General features: G+C 45.3%; 1 protein-coding gene across 4 annotated transcripts in view; it reads left to right on the top strand.

The window, feature by feature from the left end:
- Window positions 1–17,536, top strand: part of LOC147121953 (uncharacterized) — a 138,348-nt gene that overhangs the window by 31,564 nt on the left and 89,248 nt on the right. For all 4 annotated transcript variants that reach the window (XM_085982543.1, XM_085982544.1, XM_085982542.1 and 1 more), the window contains exons 8-10: window positions 9,138–9,301; window positions 11,143–11,314; window positions 12,211–12,361. In XM_085982543.1, the coding sequence (XP_085838669.1) occupies window positions 9,138–9,301; window positions 11,143–11,314; window positions 12,211–12,361 (487 nt within the window). The remainder of the gene's footprint in view (window positions 1–9,137; window positions 9,302–11,142; window positions 11,315–12,210; window positions 12,362–17,536) is intronic.

Genomic DNA, 17,536 nt, shown 5'->3' with positions numbered 1-17,536 from the left:
ACTTGCCCTTGAGAGCCCCGTACAAGGGTTGCATAAGCTGAGCCTCCTTAGGGACAAATCGGTGATAGAAGTTGACCATCCCCAGGAACTCTTGCAGGGCCCTGACGGTTGGCGGGCGCGGGAAAGAGGTAACCGCTTCCACCTTCGTCATTAAGGCACCATCTGATGTTATGCGGTGTCCCAAAAAATCGATCTGCTGCAGGCCGAACTGGCACTTGGCCGGGTTGATGATTAAACCGTGCTGGCTGAGGCGCGTAAAGAGGGTACGCAAATGGGAGATGTGCTCTTCCTTGCTAGCACTGGCGATGAGAATGTCGTCAAGGTAGACGAAGATGAAGCTTAGGTCTCGGAGCATGGAGTCCATTAAGCGCTGGAAAGCCTGTGCCGCGTTCTTCAAGCCAAACGGCATCCACAGGAACTCAAAGAGGCCGAAAGGGGTGATGACTGCGGTTTTCGGGACATCTTGCGGGTGTACGGGAACCTGGTGATACCCCCGGATGAGGTCGACTTTAGAAAAGATAGAATTTCCCGCCAAATGGGCCGAGAAATCCTGAATATGCGGAATCGAGTACCGATCAGGAGTAGTGGCATCGTTCAGGCGTCGGTAGTCACCGCATGGCCGCCAGCCACCGCCCGGTTTCGGAACAATGTGGAGAGGCGAAGACCAGGGACTATTGGATCGGCGAATGATCCCGAGCCGTTCCATCGTGTCGAACTCCGCTTTCGCAGTCGCGAGCTTGCCGGGTTCGAGCCTTCTAGCCCGCGCATAAACCGGGGAGCCAGTAGTGGTGATATGATGTTCAACACCATGCTTCATGGCCGAGGAGGAGAAAGTGGGCCTTGTCAGCTCCGGAAACTCTCCGAGGAGCCGCGTGAAGTCATCTGGAGGAGGGAAAGCACAGGCAATAGAGCGCGCCATGGTGGTACCGTGGTAGCACGGAATCGAGTGGAAGGTGGCCGTGTTGATCAACCGGCGGTGCCGGACATCGACGAGTAGACCGTTGGCACACAGAAAATCTGCCCCTAGGATGGCCTGCGAGACTGTGGCCATGATGAATTCCCAACAGAAGCGCTGACCGCCGAAACAAACCTGGACCCGCCGCTTTCGGAACGTTCGAATTGCTGCGCCATTAGCCGCCATGAGGGAAAAACCGTGGTTCCCAGCTTGCATATCGAGATTCGACGCAGGTAGAATTCTACACTGCGCCCCGGTGTCACAAAGGAAACGTCGGCCCGATATGGAATCGGTGATATAAAGAAGTTTCCCCGTAGATCCGACGGCCATCGCAATCGCGGAGCGCCCGTTAGACCCGGTCCTCCTTCGTCAGGAACGCTGCAGGAGCTTTGTTTTTTTTTTGGGCAAAAAACTGCAGGGAGAGCGGCAGCGTCGTGCTTTCGCGCCAAAACAGGCATGGTAGGAGCACCAGCCCGCTGCAGGAGGAGCTGGAACCGCGTCTGTGAGGGATGGGCACCTCGTGGCCACGCAGCACTGCTGGGTTACAGTGAAAATCTTATCAGCTTCGGCAGCAAGCTCGGCGCAGTAATGCCGGATCTGGCTAGGGCAGCCTGTACCTGCTCCGGCATTTGGTAGAGGAAAAGCTCCCGGAAGAGGAAGCATTCTGGTTCAGCACCCAAGAACGTGAGCATTTGGCTCATGAGCTCGGATGGTTTGGAGTCCCCGAGGCCAGGCATCGTGATGAGCCGGCGAGCGCACTCTGACTTCAAGAGCCCGAAGACCTGTAGCAACCGTGCCTTTATCGTATCATACTTGCTGTCAGTAGGAGGACTACCGAGGAGGCTGACGATCCATGAGGCAGTTGCGCTGTCAAGGGCAGAGACCACGTAGTAAAAGCGGGTCTGATCCGCGACGATGTTCCTGATGGCAAACTGGGCTTCAGCCTGGATAAACCAGGCGTCTGGTTGTTGCTCCCAGAACTGTGGCAGTTTCAGAGTCACGGCGTTTGTGTCCATGCTGAAGATCTTCCGCAAAAACTGTTCACGAAAGTCGGGGTCACCAATGTAGGAACGGAGGTTCCTAACGAAAAGACTGAGTTTGACTCAGGCAATCAAAACAACGAACTTTAATGGAACAAAACAGGTTTTAACTGGAAACTGCTGGAATACATCGAATACAGGTCTGCTCTCTTTGAAGGCTCCACGAGGACTGACCCTGCAGTCCTGTGGCTGACGTCATGGCATCATCACATTTTCCCGCCAGTCGGGGATCACGTGATGAACGGTGTGACGTCATCACGTTTTAACCGCGCTGTTAAAGCAACCACACTCTGTACAGTGAAACAGCATAAATAAAGGTACAGACTCAGACTGTAGCTAACATGTTGTTAAAGGAATTATGTACAAACGATCTGAGTCCTTTGGTAGCTCCGCCACAACAGCATGAAAAATGGGGGTAGGGGTTATACAGTAGTTTGAAATTGTTAAACTCAATGTTGAGGCCAGAAGGCTTTAAAGTGCCTAATGGATTACTAGTCCAGTAACATAACTACTATATGACCGTAAAAACAACAGAAAATGCTGGAAAAACTCAGCAAGTCAGGCAACATCTGTGGAGAGAAATTTGAGTTGACGTTTCGGGTCGAAACCCTTCTTCAAAACTGGAAAGAAAATAAAATAGATCGAAGGCAAGGCTGCGATCGAACAAAAGAGACAATAAAAGGTATTCGAAGCCAGACGAGATGGTAATAGGCCCGTGGAGACAAAAGGCAGCTGAGATTAGGTGTGAAGTGTACTGGCAGGTAAGACAGCTGCCAGGTGAGAGAGAGAAACAAAAGGAAAGGAGGGGGGGCGGGAAAGGAGGACCCAAAACAAAGGGGTGGAAAAAATTATAAGTAAAAAAGTAATAGGGGCCGAGGTTATGATCTGAAATTGTTGAACTTGATATTGAGTCCGGAAGGCTGCAAAGTGCCTAGTCGTAAGATGAGTTGCTGTTCCTCGAGTTGAGTTTTTCCAGCATTTTCTGTTGTTATTTCGGATTTCCAGCATCTGCAGTAGTTTGCTATCGTACTATATGACCGTACCTCATTATCTGTTTCAGAATAGGATTCAAGGTTGTAGGGATAATTGTAGATAAAGATGATCAAAAACTCCATGGAACATGCTGATTCCTGTGTTTCTGGGAACAACAAAATGTTATCTGTGGAAACTAGCCAGCTAGGTTTGAATGTGAAGATGTAGGGATGGTTAGGTGTTCTGGAGTTTTGCTTAATTACTTTGGAATCAGGGAGTATTTATACAAAACATTCCCTCACAGGCTTAAATGAGTGAAGTACAGTCCATAAAAATACAGCTTATTCACATTGATCTTGATATGAATGGTGCCAGTTGTACAACATATTGGAACATTGATTTTATATGGGCTGTGAATAAAACCTGTACAACTGGCACCATTCATATCAAGATCAATGTGAATAAGCTGTATTGTAGATTTTATATGGGCTGTGGATAAAACCTGCTCCTGTCATGGATTTTACCCTTTTCTTTTTCCATGTTTTAATATCTATCATTATTGTAACTGGTGTTATCCTTGGCTCAGTAGTAGCACTCTGAGTCAGAAGATTGTGGGTTCAAGCCCCACTCCATAGATTTAAGCACATAACTGGCAGATAGCTAATGTAATAATATCTATATTTAAGAAGGGAGATAGATCATATCCAGGGAATTATAGACCAGTCAGCTTAGCATCAGTGGTAGGAAAAATAATGGAATCCCTACTAAATAAGAAAATAGAAGAACATCTAGAAACCAAAAATATAATATTGAATATAATATTAATAATCTTCTAAAGGGAAAGTCTTGCTTGACCAACCTCATTGATTTCTTTGAAGAGGTAACAGAGAGAGTAGACAAGGGTAATGCAGTAGATGTAATTTATCTAGATTTTCAAAAGGCCTTCAATAAGGTACCCCATAATAGACTAATCAATAGGGTCAGAGCATGCAGAGTCAGGGGAAAAGTAGCAGAATGGATAACTAGCTGGCTTCAAGACAGAAAACCGAGAGTAGGGGTAAAGAGTAGCTATTCAGAGTGGCAGAAGGTGAGAAGTGGTGTTCCACAAGGATCAGTGCTGGGACCACTGTTTGTTCACAATTTATATTAGCGATTTAGACTTTGGAATCAAAAACATAATTTCTAAATTAGCGGATGACACCAAATTGGGGGTGGGGGGAGAAAGCCAATCCTTCCTTCTTCTTAGGCAGTCCCTCGGATCCGAGGATGACTTGCTTCCACACTAAAAATGAGTTCTCAGGTGAGTGATGAGTCCAATGCGGGACCTACAGTCTCTGTCACAGGTGGGGCAGACGGTGGTTGAAGGGGTGGGTGGGTGGTGTGCTTGGGTTGATGTGCGCTCATTCCGCTGTTTGCGCTTGGCTTCTGCTTGCTCCCGGCGAAGAGATTCGAGGTGTTCAGCACCTTCCCGGATGCTTCTCCTCCACTTTGTGCGGTCTTGGGCCAGGGATTCCCAGGTGTCGGTGGGGGTGTTGCACTTTTTCAAGGATGCTTTGAGGCTGTCCTTGAAGCATTTCCTCTGCCCATTGGGGCTCTCTTGCCGCGTCGGAGCTCCAAGTAGAGCGCTTGTTTTGGGAGTCTCGTATCAGGCATGCAGACGATGTGGCCCGGGGTCAAGCAAGGCTGTGTCATCGCACCAACGCTCTTCTCGATCTTCCTGGCTGCAATGCTCTATCTCACCCTCAGTAAGCTCCCCGCTGAAGTGGAGCTAATCTACAGAACAAACGGGAAACTGTTCAACCTCCATTGCCTCCAGTCCAGATCCAAGGTCGTCCCATCCTCTGTCATCGAATTACAGTATGCAGACGATGCGTCTGCGCACACTCTGAGGCCGAACTCCAACCATCGTTAACACCTTCACCGAAGCGTATGAGAGCATGGGTCTTACACTAAACATCCGTAAGACAAAGGTCCTCTAACAACCTGCCCCCGCCACACAGTACTGCTCCCCAATTATCAAAATCCATGACAAAGCCTTGGACAATTTGGACCACCCACTTTCCAGCCTACTGTCAACAAGGGCAGACGTCGGTGACGAAGTCCAACACCACCTTCAGTGTGCCAGTGCAGCCTTCGGTCCCCTGAGGAAGAGAGTGTTTGAAGACCAGGACCTCAAACTTAGCACCAAGCTCATGGTCTACTGAGCAGTAGTGATAGCTGCCCTCCTGTATGCTTCAGAGACATGGACCATGTACAGCAGGCACCTCAAAGCACTGGAGAGGTACCACCAACGCTGCCTCCGCAAGACCCTGCAAATCCATTGGCAGGACAGGCGCACCAACGTCAGTGTTCTCGCTCAGGCCAACATCCCCAGCATCGAAGCTTTGACCACACTTGGGAAGCCAATACTGAGGAGGATTGCAACAAATTACAAGAAGACATTAATAAACTTGAAGAATGGGCATATAGTTGGCAAATGAAATTCAACACAGATAAATGTGAGGTATTACATTTTGGTAAGAAAAATAGGGAGGTCACATATTACTTGGAAAATACGAATCTAAATTGGGTAGAATAGCAAAGGGATCTCAGAGTACAAATACACAAAACACTGGTTAACAAGGCCATAAAAAAAGCAAACCAAGCACTAGGGTTTATTTCTAGAGGGATTGAATTGAAAAGTAGAGACGTTATTCTAAACTTGTATCGAACCTTGGTTAGACCACACTTGGAGTACTGCGTACAATTCTGGTCGCCATATTATAAAAAGGATATAGAGGCAATGGAGAGAGTGCAAAAAAGATTTACAAGGATGATACCAGAAATGTGAGGGTATACCTAGCAGGAAAGGATGAACAGGCTGGGTCTCTTTTCTCTTGGAAAGAGAAGGCTGAGAGGTGACCTAATAGAGGTCTTTAAAATTATGAAATGTTTTGATAGAGTAGATACAGAGAGAGTGTTTCTACATAAGTGCCAGGCAATGACTATCTCCAAACAAGCGAGAATCTAACCACCTCCCCTTGACATTCAACGGCATTACTATCGCCGAATCCCCCACCATCAACATCCTGGGGATAACCATTGGCCAGAAACTTTACTGGACCAGCCACATAAATACTGTGGCAACAAGAGCAGGTCAGAGGCTGGGTATTCTGTGGCGAGTGTCTCACCTCCTGACTCCCCAAAGCTTTTCCACCATCTACAAGGCACAAGCCAGGAGTGTGATAAAATACTCTCCACTTGCCTGGATGAGTGCAGCTCCAACAACACTCAATGAGCTCGACACCATCCAGGACAAAGCAGCCGGCTTGATTTGCACCTCATCCACCACCTTAAACATTCACTCCCTCCACCACCAGCACACCATGGCTGCAGTGTGTACCATCTACAAGATGCACCGCAGCAACTCGCCAAGGCTTCTTCGGCAGCACCTCCCAAACTCGCGACCTTTACCACCTAGAAGGACAAGGGCAGCAGGCGCATGGGAACACCATCACCTCCAAGTTCCCCTCTCAAGTTACACGCCATCCTGACTTGGAAATATATCACCGTTCCTTCATCGTCGCTGGTTCAAAATCTTGGAACTCCCTCCCTAACAGCACTCTGGGAGTACCTTCACCACACGGACTGCAGCGGTTCAAGAAGGCAGCTCACCACCACCTTCTTAAGGGTAATTAGGGATGGGCAATAAATGCAGGCCTTGCCAGTGATGCCCACATCCCATTAACGATTTAAAAAAACCTTGTGGGGAAGAGCAAAACTAGAGGCCATCAATATTAGATAGTCACCAAGAAATCAAATAGGGAATTCAGAAGGAGCTTCTTTACTCAGAGGGTGGTGTTAATGTGGAACTCGCTACCACAGGGAGTGGTTAAAGCGAATAGCATAGATGCATTTAAGGGGAGGCTAGATAAGCATATGAGGGATAGGGGAATAGAGGTTTATGCTGATAGAGTTAGATGAGGAAAGACGGGAGGCGGCTTGAGTGGAGCACAAACGCCGGCATGGACTGGTTGGGAAAGCATATTGGATCCTTGGCTTTATTAATAGAAGAATATAGTGCAGAAGCAAGGAAGTTATGCTAAACCTTTATAAAACACTGGTTAGGCCTCAGCTTGAAATATTCCGTTCAATTCTGGGCACCATACTTTAGGAAGAATGTCAATGACTTAGAGAGGGTGCAGAAGAAATTTACCAGAATGGCACCAGGGATGAGGGACTTCAGTTATGTGGACAGACTGGAGAAGCTGGGGCTGTTCTCCATGGAGCAGAGAAGGTTAAGAGGAAATTTGATGGAGGTGTTCAAAATCATGATACAGTAAATAGGGAGAAACTGTTTCCAATGGCAGAAGGGTCAGTAATCTGAGGGGACACATTTAAAGTGTTTGGCAAAAGAACCAGAGGCTGAAGGGATATTTACTAGTCCTAGCCCCTTTAGGGCTATCCCGGATCAGGCGTATTTCTCAGACGTTCACTTTCAACTAAAGTTTGAGGTAGCCGAATCCTAAAGAAGCTTAATTGGGTCTAAAGGTCCGGGCTATCTCTCCCTAAAGGAAAGGAACAACTCGAGAATGTTACCATCCTCCAGATAGCGCTTTTAATAAGTTTAGCTAGACTGTAACATCCCGGATACTATGAGGGTCCGGAGGACTCCTTCAGAATTCTGTAACTCTTCACCAAAGAGTGTACAGAGATTGAGTTCGCGAGTTATTGATATAGTGAGCGAATTCTAAAAATACATAGTGGCTTATTAAAAGAACCTACATGCAATTTGCAGTCGGTGAATCAGTCAATCACAACGTTAACAGTTCTAAAATGAGAAAAAATACTATCTTATTATTAACAGAGAATCTTACTTTTAAATCTTAACTTCACTACAGTTTTACAGTTCTTAAAGTTTTCTATACAGGATATCCACCAATATCAAATACCTTTGATCCCCAAGGTACAAAGAGTTGGAGACCACAGAGCCACCTCTGTGGTCGAGAATCGCTTTGCCCGATTAAAGCGAGTCTGATATCCCATTTGAGACTTCAATATTTATACCCTTTTTCAGTGGTATTTCCTTTAAAGTTTCTGCTGATGCAAGTCAATTATCCCTATTCATCTTTCTGCTGACCTCTGCAATTCTTTCTCCAGGTGTTCTGGGTTAACCATATAAAATGGTGTGAAGGGCAGGTGTTCCTTATTTTATGTCATTTTTACGAGGGCTGATGTTCCTTATCTTATGTGCCATCTTTACGAAGTTTCAATTAAAACACCTTAATCCAGTATGGACCATTTTTTTTGTTCCCAAAAGTCAGCCTGTCGGAGCCATGCACCTTCTGTTTCAATAAGGTTATTTATTCAGAGTCAACAACTGTCTTATCTCAATAGCCAGAATTCTTTCATAGCTATTTCATAGATAGGTTTCTAAATTTCCAAACCCAGTTTGTCATGTTTTAAAGAATTTATAAGGTAGAGTTCCTTATATAGTATATTCCTTCACAGGGTGACATGAGGAAACATTTTTTGACGGAGCGAGTTGTTGTGATCTGGAATGCACTGGTGGAAAGGGTGATGGAAACAGATTCAGTAGTAACTTTCAAAAGGGAATTGGATAAATATTTAAAGGGGAAAAAATTACAGGGCTATGTGGAAAGAGCAGGGGAGTGGGACTAATTTAATAGCTCTACCAAAGGTACGATGGGTCGAATGGCCTCCTTCTGTGCTGTATCATCTATGGTTCTATGATTCTATGGCCTGTTTCTGTGCTGTATATCCTATGTAATCTAGACTGACACTTCAGTGCAGCACTGAGGGAGTGCTGCATTGTCAGAGGTGCCATTTTTTAAATGAGACATTAAAATTAGGTCCCATCTTCCCTCTCAGGTTGATGTAAACAATCCCATGGCACTATTTAAAGAAAACAGGGGAGTTCTCCCAGTGTCCTGGCCAATAGTTACCCCTCCATTAACATCGGCAAAACAAATTATCTGGTCATTTGTCTCATTGCTGTTTGTGGGAGCTTGCTGTGCACATATTGGCTGCTGCATTTCCTACATTACAACAGCGACTACTCTTCAAAAGTACTTCATTGGCTATGAAGCACTTCGGGAAGTTCTGAAGTTGTTAAAGACACTTTATAAATGCATGTTTTTTCTTTAACTGATCTGAATGCAATCCCGTAGTGTGCCAGAGTTTGAAGCCAGCAAATACCTAATAACGAATGGGGAATATCTGAAGTTTGTGCAGGCTGGAGGATATGGAAGGAGAAACTATTGGACCAAGGAAGGCTGGGAGTGGAGAACATTCCGTCAGGCTCAGCATCCTACATTCTGGGTCTGTACGAAAGGTATAACCCACTTGTTATTTCAGCAAGTGTTTCTCACGGCGACACAATACATTCCTTTGTATTCCAAGGGATCATTTTCAAACCATCAAGAGGCAGATCACATAACCAGATATTTTAATACTGCTTTCATTACCCAAGACCCAAATTATGTGGGGAAAATGGTAGAAACAAGCCCCTAACAAAAATAGAAAATTCTGGAAATAGCAGAAAGTTCAATCAACATCTGAAAGAGAATTTTTTTTAACAATTTGGGTGGAAGCCGATATCATAACAAAAGTCAATGAATAATTATGCTCAAATAAACACATCAAAACATTATCTATATATTTTTTTTAATGTTGTGTAGGGCACACATTTCCTGTCCAGAAACCTTACTTCCGTTTGTTGTAATTTTCAATCATGCTTTTGTGTCAATATCTACCATACTAAATTGTTGTACCAACATGTCCCATTCAATTTTGCTATGTCAACTGTCACAATATAGTTGCAGAGCCTGGCCATTGAATCAGTGGTTCACTGGAGCAAATTTCTGAAATCTCTGTCCCAAATCTACTTCCATTTTCTTTATTTAAAAAAACTTGTATTCAGCATTTAATTAACTAAAAAACTAAAATGATCAAACCTGGCTAGTTCCATTCTAGGCAGTGCATTTACCAGTGATGCCACATTTGAATAATTAGATATAACTCACTTGTAACTTGATCACCAGTATGTCATGTGAGCAGGTTGACTTATAAGGGTTAGTTCTATGATTTCATGCTCTGGGATGGTCAGAGATGGAGGTTACAATATTGCAGCCCCAATTATATGACCCACGGTCCCTGCACATGTGTCTCCCCGTTGGGATTGTGAAGTTACGGAATTAGCTCAATTGTTTAAATCAGGAACCAAATCAGCACCAATGTGCTTTTATCTCCAAAGATCTGGGAGACTTTTTCAAAATATACCTGCAATACTAAAAAGAGGAAAGTTGAAACTGCTTTAAAACTGTTTCCCCTACACAATGCTGTTCTCCTTCAAATATAAAAATAATTAGCCAGACATGCAAATATTAGCTGTCTAAGCACTTGAAGGAAAATGACAGCAGTGTGCAGCCTGCACCCATGTTCCCGAGGGTGCAGGACTACTGAATGTCATTTCTAAAACATTTAAAAGTACTTTTCAACCAGCAGCACTGACGGGGGCATTGTTAAATATTTCCTGTAAGGTCTAGGATTTCTATGGAATCAGTAAGTGATCACCCTCATCAAGTGTACTCAGAACTGGTGGGTATTTACTGCCTACTTCATACACACAAGCATCAGCAGTTCAAGGTTGCTCATCTTGGTCCGGTAAGCTGCAATACAATCAACTTCCCAATGGCTCAGCCGGTAAATGCACCATGCCATTAGTTACCAAGCCATACAGATCAGAAAGGTTCCAGGTTTACTCCTTGGTCTTTGCTGAATTAGCTGATCTCAGTGAGAGTGGTACTTGGGGCATGATAATTGGTCTCTGTCTCCTGGCACTAGAAAGAGGAGAATCAGCCAGGGTTCACATTGGTTGTTGTCCATTGGTTCAGTGCTGGAAAGTATACATGTGTGAATGTTGGAGGAAGCCGGAATCGGTCTCAGCTGCAACGACTCTCACATTGGAATAGCCTGGTAACTCTCTCTGTCTAAACTCACACACCATGAATGTCCACTTGGCTAAGGTAACAGAGAATTGCCCATGTCAGTCACTCAATAAATTAGCGCCTTCAAGAGAGGAAAGGAGAGAAAGATGGATTTGAAAGGTCTTTTTTATGGCATAAACTCTAAGGACCACAAAGCTAACAGTTTTTAATCTTCAACTTTCAACAGGATGTAAGTCTGGCTGTGGAGCTACCCTTGCGTGTTATTCTCATTGTCAACAAGTCCCTAAAACCAGCGGAGAGGCATGCTGCACAGAAGAACCTCACAGTGGCAATCTGAACAGACATTTGAATGGTGTTGAAGAGGTCATCTCTGTTGAGGAAGAACTGGCAGAGTACAGGTAATTGACAGAGTACAGGTTCCTCTAAAGCACCTGGTTGAATCTGTGTTGTGTGACCAGAGATGAATGAATACCATTGACATAAGAAAACTACTAGGCACTTGGTCTAAGCGTTAAACAAAGCTTTAATCAACTGTTTTACAACATGGAGGTCTAGTTATGTCCTTCACTAGTTCCTGTTAAGAATGTCCTGCGCAAGCTGGGCCCGTGGCCCTGAGTATTTATACTGTCCCTGGACAGCGCCACCTGTAGGCCGCTCAGTATTATTTCATAAGTCTTTCTTTCATGAATGACTGATTCATGTCAACCATTATTTGGTCTTTTTAGTGAAATAGTAATTATGTTGTAATTGATTACAGTGACCTGATTGTTGTAGCAGTGAGTCCTGCCCAGAGTGTCCACTGAACGAATGATTTGCATGCGATTTCCTGACCACCCATGGGCGTTCCTGATACTTACAATAATTGCAACATTTGCATGGTGTCATTGCTTTGAACGTTGGACGGGGGCAACTTGCACCCTGCTCAAATTCTGGTTGAGCTTGCATCTGATTGGAAAAGCTACACTAGTGAGTTAGGTGAGGAGAGAGGAGAATGGGGGAAAAAAGGGATTAAATGGCTAAGTAAGTTGCCCAGTCCCTCATCTGTGCCCAGTTACAGTGGTAGGAATTGACCTCATTGCTTCTGGGGTAGGGAAGAGGAGAATTGGCCAGTGTTTCTGCGACTAATTGCTATCACAAGAAGAATGGCCACTTGAATGAGGTACCAGAGGGCTGGCAAACCCAGAGAACTCTGCAATGAATAAGTGCTTTCAGGAGGGAAAGGGTGAAACTGTGGGAAGAAAACGTTAAACTGATGTCAGAAGCTGGGAAATTCTATGTGCATTCATTTCTGCAGATACAGAGCTATGTTTGATATCCTTCCAATGCCCTGGGATTGGCCAGTGGAAGTCAACTATCATGAAGCAAAAGCATTTTGTACATGGAAAGGCAATGGATACCGACTCCTAACAGAAGCTGAACATCATCTAATACGTTCTGGCAGTCAGGTATTCAATCAAGTCCATTTCAGGAATTGAGTAGAGTCTATTTTAGAGATGCATTTACAGTTATGAACTCCTGTAACTGAAACTCCAAGGGGCAATACTGCATAAAGTTGGACCTAAAGAGACCTTCATTTCAAACCACCTACCCTATGCAACCTTCAGCCCTTTTGGCTCTTCAAGTCTCTATAATCTTCCTTTTTTAATTAAGGAAAGTGTCAAAAGGGGATTAACTTCATGCCAGTGTTTGATGTTATATTTGGTTTGGGAGAAGAGGCAAACCAGCCATGTGTCATTTTCATCAGATCATGTCACGTGCAAACGATACAATGATGTCTTTCGATCTGGCTTACATCTTTGTATCATACTTATTGCAAACAAAAATAGGATTGCCAAACACTTTGTTAAAAACCCTTCCAAGTCACCTTAAACACTCTTTAAGGTCTCCTTGCACAGTTCCTCCGATGGATCAGTGGGAAATACAGTGCCGTGTTGGGAGCTGAGTCATGTAGATCAGGAAGGTCCCAAGTTCAATTTCAATTTGTGTTGTTAGTTGATCCAAGTCAGGGTGGCAAGGGGGCACTACAACTGGCCACAGAGTGCCTTGTGATAGGATGAAAATAATCTGACACGGTTCCTGATTCTGATGGCTGCTTTCAAAGTCCTAATGACTGGACAATGGCACAAGACAGTTTCTCACTGGGAATCCTCCATCGGAAACTTGGGACAGACCAGGGATTGGTGCCTTTACCCAGTAAACCATCGGGAAATCAGGACAGACCAGGAATTGGTGCCTTTACCCAGTAAACCATCGGGAAATCAGGACAGACCAAGAATTGGTACCTTTACCCACTAACCCCACAGAACTACTCACTAGAAAAGACAACTTCTGTTGCATTTACAAGACTTGCTTTGTGGAGTGTTTAGCGAAGTTGTTGATCCAGTGAAGTTTTGCACCTGTGGGCTGACAGTTGGTTTATTAGATACTGTAACATTTTATTGTAACATTCAGGTACCAAGTGTACTAAGTGTAACAAGTTTTGATCCATACGATACAAGGCCCTCTGTTTACAACCAACACCTGTCTTCTAATCTCTGCCATGAATATGTAACCTGAATTCCTTCTGTGTGCATTTGTGTGCACATTTTGGCTGCTGTGCCTGTCCTAAGCCCATTATTTCTGTCTCCCTTTTTTCTCTTGGCACCTCTCCAAGAGGGCCCTTCCCTCTTGTCTCCTCCCATTCCTGCCAACCAGTCATGCCACCTTTTACTTCTCTCCTACTGGGTACTTTACACACCCTAATCCCTACCACCAACCCATCACTGCCTTCCTACTCTTCTGCCCCTATCCCAGACATGAATGCCCCTTGTATAAGCCAACAGCTACCCCATGGCCTGTCTTGGAATTCTCTGAAATGTCCATCGAGTCACCCATCGCTGCCTCCTTACAAGCAGCAACTCCAAATGCCCCATCCTCCTCTCTTGCCAATCTTCCCACCCAGTGCAGCTGCTGGGGATAACCTGACCAACCTCCATCCCATCCAGCTCAGCCACCCACCCTCCACTACCCCTTGTACTCTGCCGGTGGGTCAATCACTGTTCCTCGCTGCATTTCTCTCCAGAGTCTCCATTCATTCATGAACAAGGCCTTTGCCATCCACAACCTATTGTAGACGATTACATTGACATCTAGGCTTTGACTGAAATATGGTTCCCATGCTGGTCATTCCCCTGGTATGGCCCCTAACTGTCCACCCTCAAGTTCAAGGGGAGCATACTTGAGCATATCTGGCACACAACTGGTGTAGCCATTCATTACCAGGCCTGCCTGGACCACATCAAGCTCTATCGTGCCTCACTCTCCTCTACCCAGTACTCCAGTACCATCATGCAGAGCAAAGATAACCTCTTACTTCTTTTCTTCACCATGGTTTCCTTAAATCTTTCTCTCCTAGCCCTCTGCCCTGACTTCCAACAAGTGCAAGGAGCTCATGGATTTCTTTGTCATTATGGTTGAGACCATCCAGTCAGCTACCTCTGCTGCTTACCCCCTTCCCCTTTCTCACTAATCCAGACCTCCTCCCACACTACCTCCTGCCCTAGCAGTGAAGCCCCTTCTCTCTCTCGTTTCTCTCACATCTTCCCTCATGTCCTCTCCAAACTTATCTCATCCATCAGACCCACCTCCTGCTCTCTTGACGCCATACCCACTAAACTTCTGATCACCCAACTTCTCTTCCTGGTTCCCATTCTACCTGACGTTATAAATGGTTCCTTCTCCTCAGGTACTGACCCCCCTCCCTTTCAGAATTGTCATCATCATCCCCTCCTCAAAATACCCACCCTTGATCCAACTGCCCTTGCAAACTATCGGCCCATCTCTAATCCCTCTTTCCTCCCGAGCCCTTGAATGTGTTTTCGCATATCCGTGCCAATCTTTCTTGCAAACTCTTATTTGAATCTCTACAAATAGGTTTCTGCCCCTGTCAACACACCATAATGGCCCCAATCAAAGTCACAAATTACACATGGGGGGGGGGTGGGGGTGGGGGGGAAGAACCGGCGCAGGTGCACTGGGCCGAATGGCCTCCTTCTGTGCTGTAAGATTCTATAACATCTTCTGTAACTGTGACCATAGCGCATTATCCCTCCTTGTTCTCCTTAACCTCTTTTCAGCCTTTGACATGGTTGACCACACCATCCTCTGCTCCGTTGTCCAACTCAGTAGGACTGCCCTTGTTTGCTTCCACTCGTACCTATCCGATCGTAGCCAGAGCATCTCTACCAATGCCTTCTCTTCCCACCGTTATCTCCAAAGATCTATCCTTGGCCTCCTCCTCTTCCTCATCTACATGCTGCCCCATGGTGACACCATCTGCAAACACGGGGTCAGCTTCCACATGTATGCCAATGACATCCTGCTCTACCTCTTCACCACCTCTCTCAACCCCTCTACTTCCTCTGTTGTCAGACTGCTTGTCCGACCTCCAGCCTTGAATGAGTTGCAATTTCCTCCACTAAGCATCAGTAAGACCAAAGCCATTGTCTTCAGTCCCCACCACATACCTCACTTGCCACCAATTCTATCCCTCTCTCTGGCCACTATCTCAGCCAATGCTCTGGAATTTCTTCCCTAAACCCCTCTGCCTCTCCACATCCCTCTCCTCCTTTAAGATGCTCCTTAGACCCCACCCCTTTCACTACATTTTTGGTCAAACCTTCTATTATCTCCTTTTTTGCCTCTGTGTCCATTTTTTTTAGCTTTGCCTCTGTGAAGCGCCTTGGGATGTTTTTTCTGTGTTAAAGCTGCTATATAAATGCACATCATTATTGCACAGTGACTCCTTTTTGCAAATGCACATATGTGGATTCTGCGTGAGGACAGGATGAAGCTCAGCTATGATGCCCTCTGTAGGCTGCCAAAATTCATTATCTAGCCTTATAAGGGAGAAGACCACTTAGCTGAGGTATGGAAGAGCAGCTTGTGCCTTTAGAATCACACTGCACCTTCAGGAGATGAAAAACAAAATTTGAGGGAGAAGGAAGCGAAATTAAGTATTGTACATTCTCTAGTAGTTGATTTCACTGGCCTGTGCCATTTTCCAATGCTAGTTACAGCAGTAGCTAGTCTATTACATATATCCATGCACAATGTAAGGTGGGATCAGGCAGTGGGAATGGGAATCCTCAGCGGTATCTCACGATGATGGCTGAATCCTAAGGTACTTAGCCTGGAAAAAGCAAGGTTTGGCAAATTGTTTACAGCAAAATGTGGGTTGAATCTGGCTGAATATTTTGTTTATATTTGGGGGATGAGAATAAAACCCTGCAAAATATGAAAAGGTGATGACCAACCAACCCTGATCACTGATTGATTTAAATCTCCCTAGGCCAAGGACAGGTTGGGTGATTGGGCAGAACCATGGCAGATGCAGTATAATGTGGATAAATGTGAGGTTATCCACTTTGGTGGCAAAAACAGGAAGACAAATTATTATCTGAACGGCAATAGATTGGGAAAAGGGGAAGTGCAACGAGACCTGGGTGTCCTTGTGCACCAGTCGCTGAAGGTAAGCATGCAGGTGCAGCGGGCGGTTAAGAAGGCAAATGGTATGTTGGCCTTCATAGCGAGAGGGTTTGAGTACAGGAACAAGGATGTCTTGCTACAGTTGTACAGGGCCTTGGTGAGACCACACCTTGAGTATTGTGTGCAGTTTTGGTTGCCTTATCTGAGGAAGGATGTTCTTGCCGTGGAGAGAGTGCAGCGAAGATTCACCAGACTGATACCTGGGATGGCAGGAATGACGTATGAAGAGAGATTGGGTTGATTAGGCTTATATTCGCTAGAGTTTAGAAGAATGAGAGGGGATCTCATTGAAACTTATACAATTCTAACAGGACGAGACAGACTAGATGCAGGAAGGATGTTCCCGATGGCGGGGGAGTTCAGAACCAGGGGTCACAGCCTAAGGATAAGGGGTAAGCCATTTAGGACTGAGATGAGGAGGAATTTCTTCACCCAGAGAGTGGTGAACCTGTGGAATTCTCTACCACAGAAGGCAGTTGAGGCCAACTTATTAAATATATTCAAGAAGGAGTTAGATATATTTCTTAAGGCTAAAGGGATCAAGGGATATGGGGAGAAAGTAGGGACAGGGTACTGAATTTGGATGATCAGCCATGATCTCATTAAATGGCGGAACAGGCTCGAGGGGCCGAATGACCTACTCTTGCTCCTATCTTCTATGTTTCTATGAATGTAGACATTCTCCAAAATTCCCCCACCCAATTTGAACAAGAGGGATCTGGTACCCACTTCTTGCCCTGCTTCATACTGGCAAGAATTACATTTAAATTTCATCTATAACTTTAATTATGGCTCCAGTCATGAACAGTTTGCATAGGAAGGCATCACAGACAAGCCTTCACTCAATGGCCAAACAAACCTTTTCCAACAGGGGTCATTCAATCCTTCAGGAATGGGAACCTATCTGATTGTTTCCCCACCCTAGCCCAAGGGCACTGAGCGCAATTGTGCCCTATTTATGAACTGGCTGAGATCAGCTAACAGCCCAGGGATTGAACATGGGACTTTCCCAGTCTACATGGCTCCGTTTCACATTAGACAGTTCCTTACCAATGAAGCCTTTATGGTAAGTCAAAATATAATCCATATATTTC

Source organism: Somniosus microcephalus, chromosome 3 (assembly GCF_052327205.1).
Source record: "Somniosus microcephalus isolate GS21.2 chromosome 3, FLI_Smic_1.0, whole genome shotgun sequence".
In the NCBI taxonomy this organism is placed as follows: Eukaryota; Metazoa; Chordata; class Chondrichthyes; order Squaliformes; family Somniosidae; genus Somniosus; species Somniosus microcephalus.
This window is presented reverse-complemented; position numbering and strand designations above follow the sequence as displayed.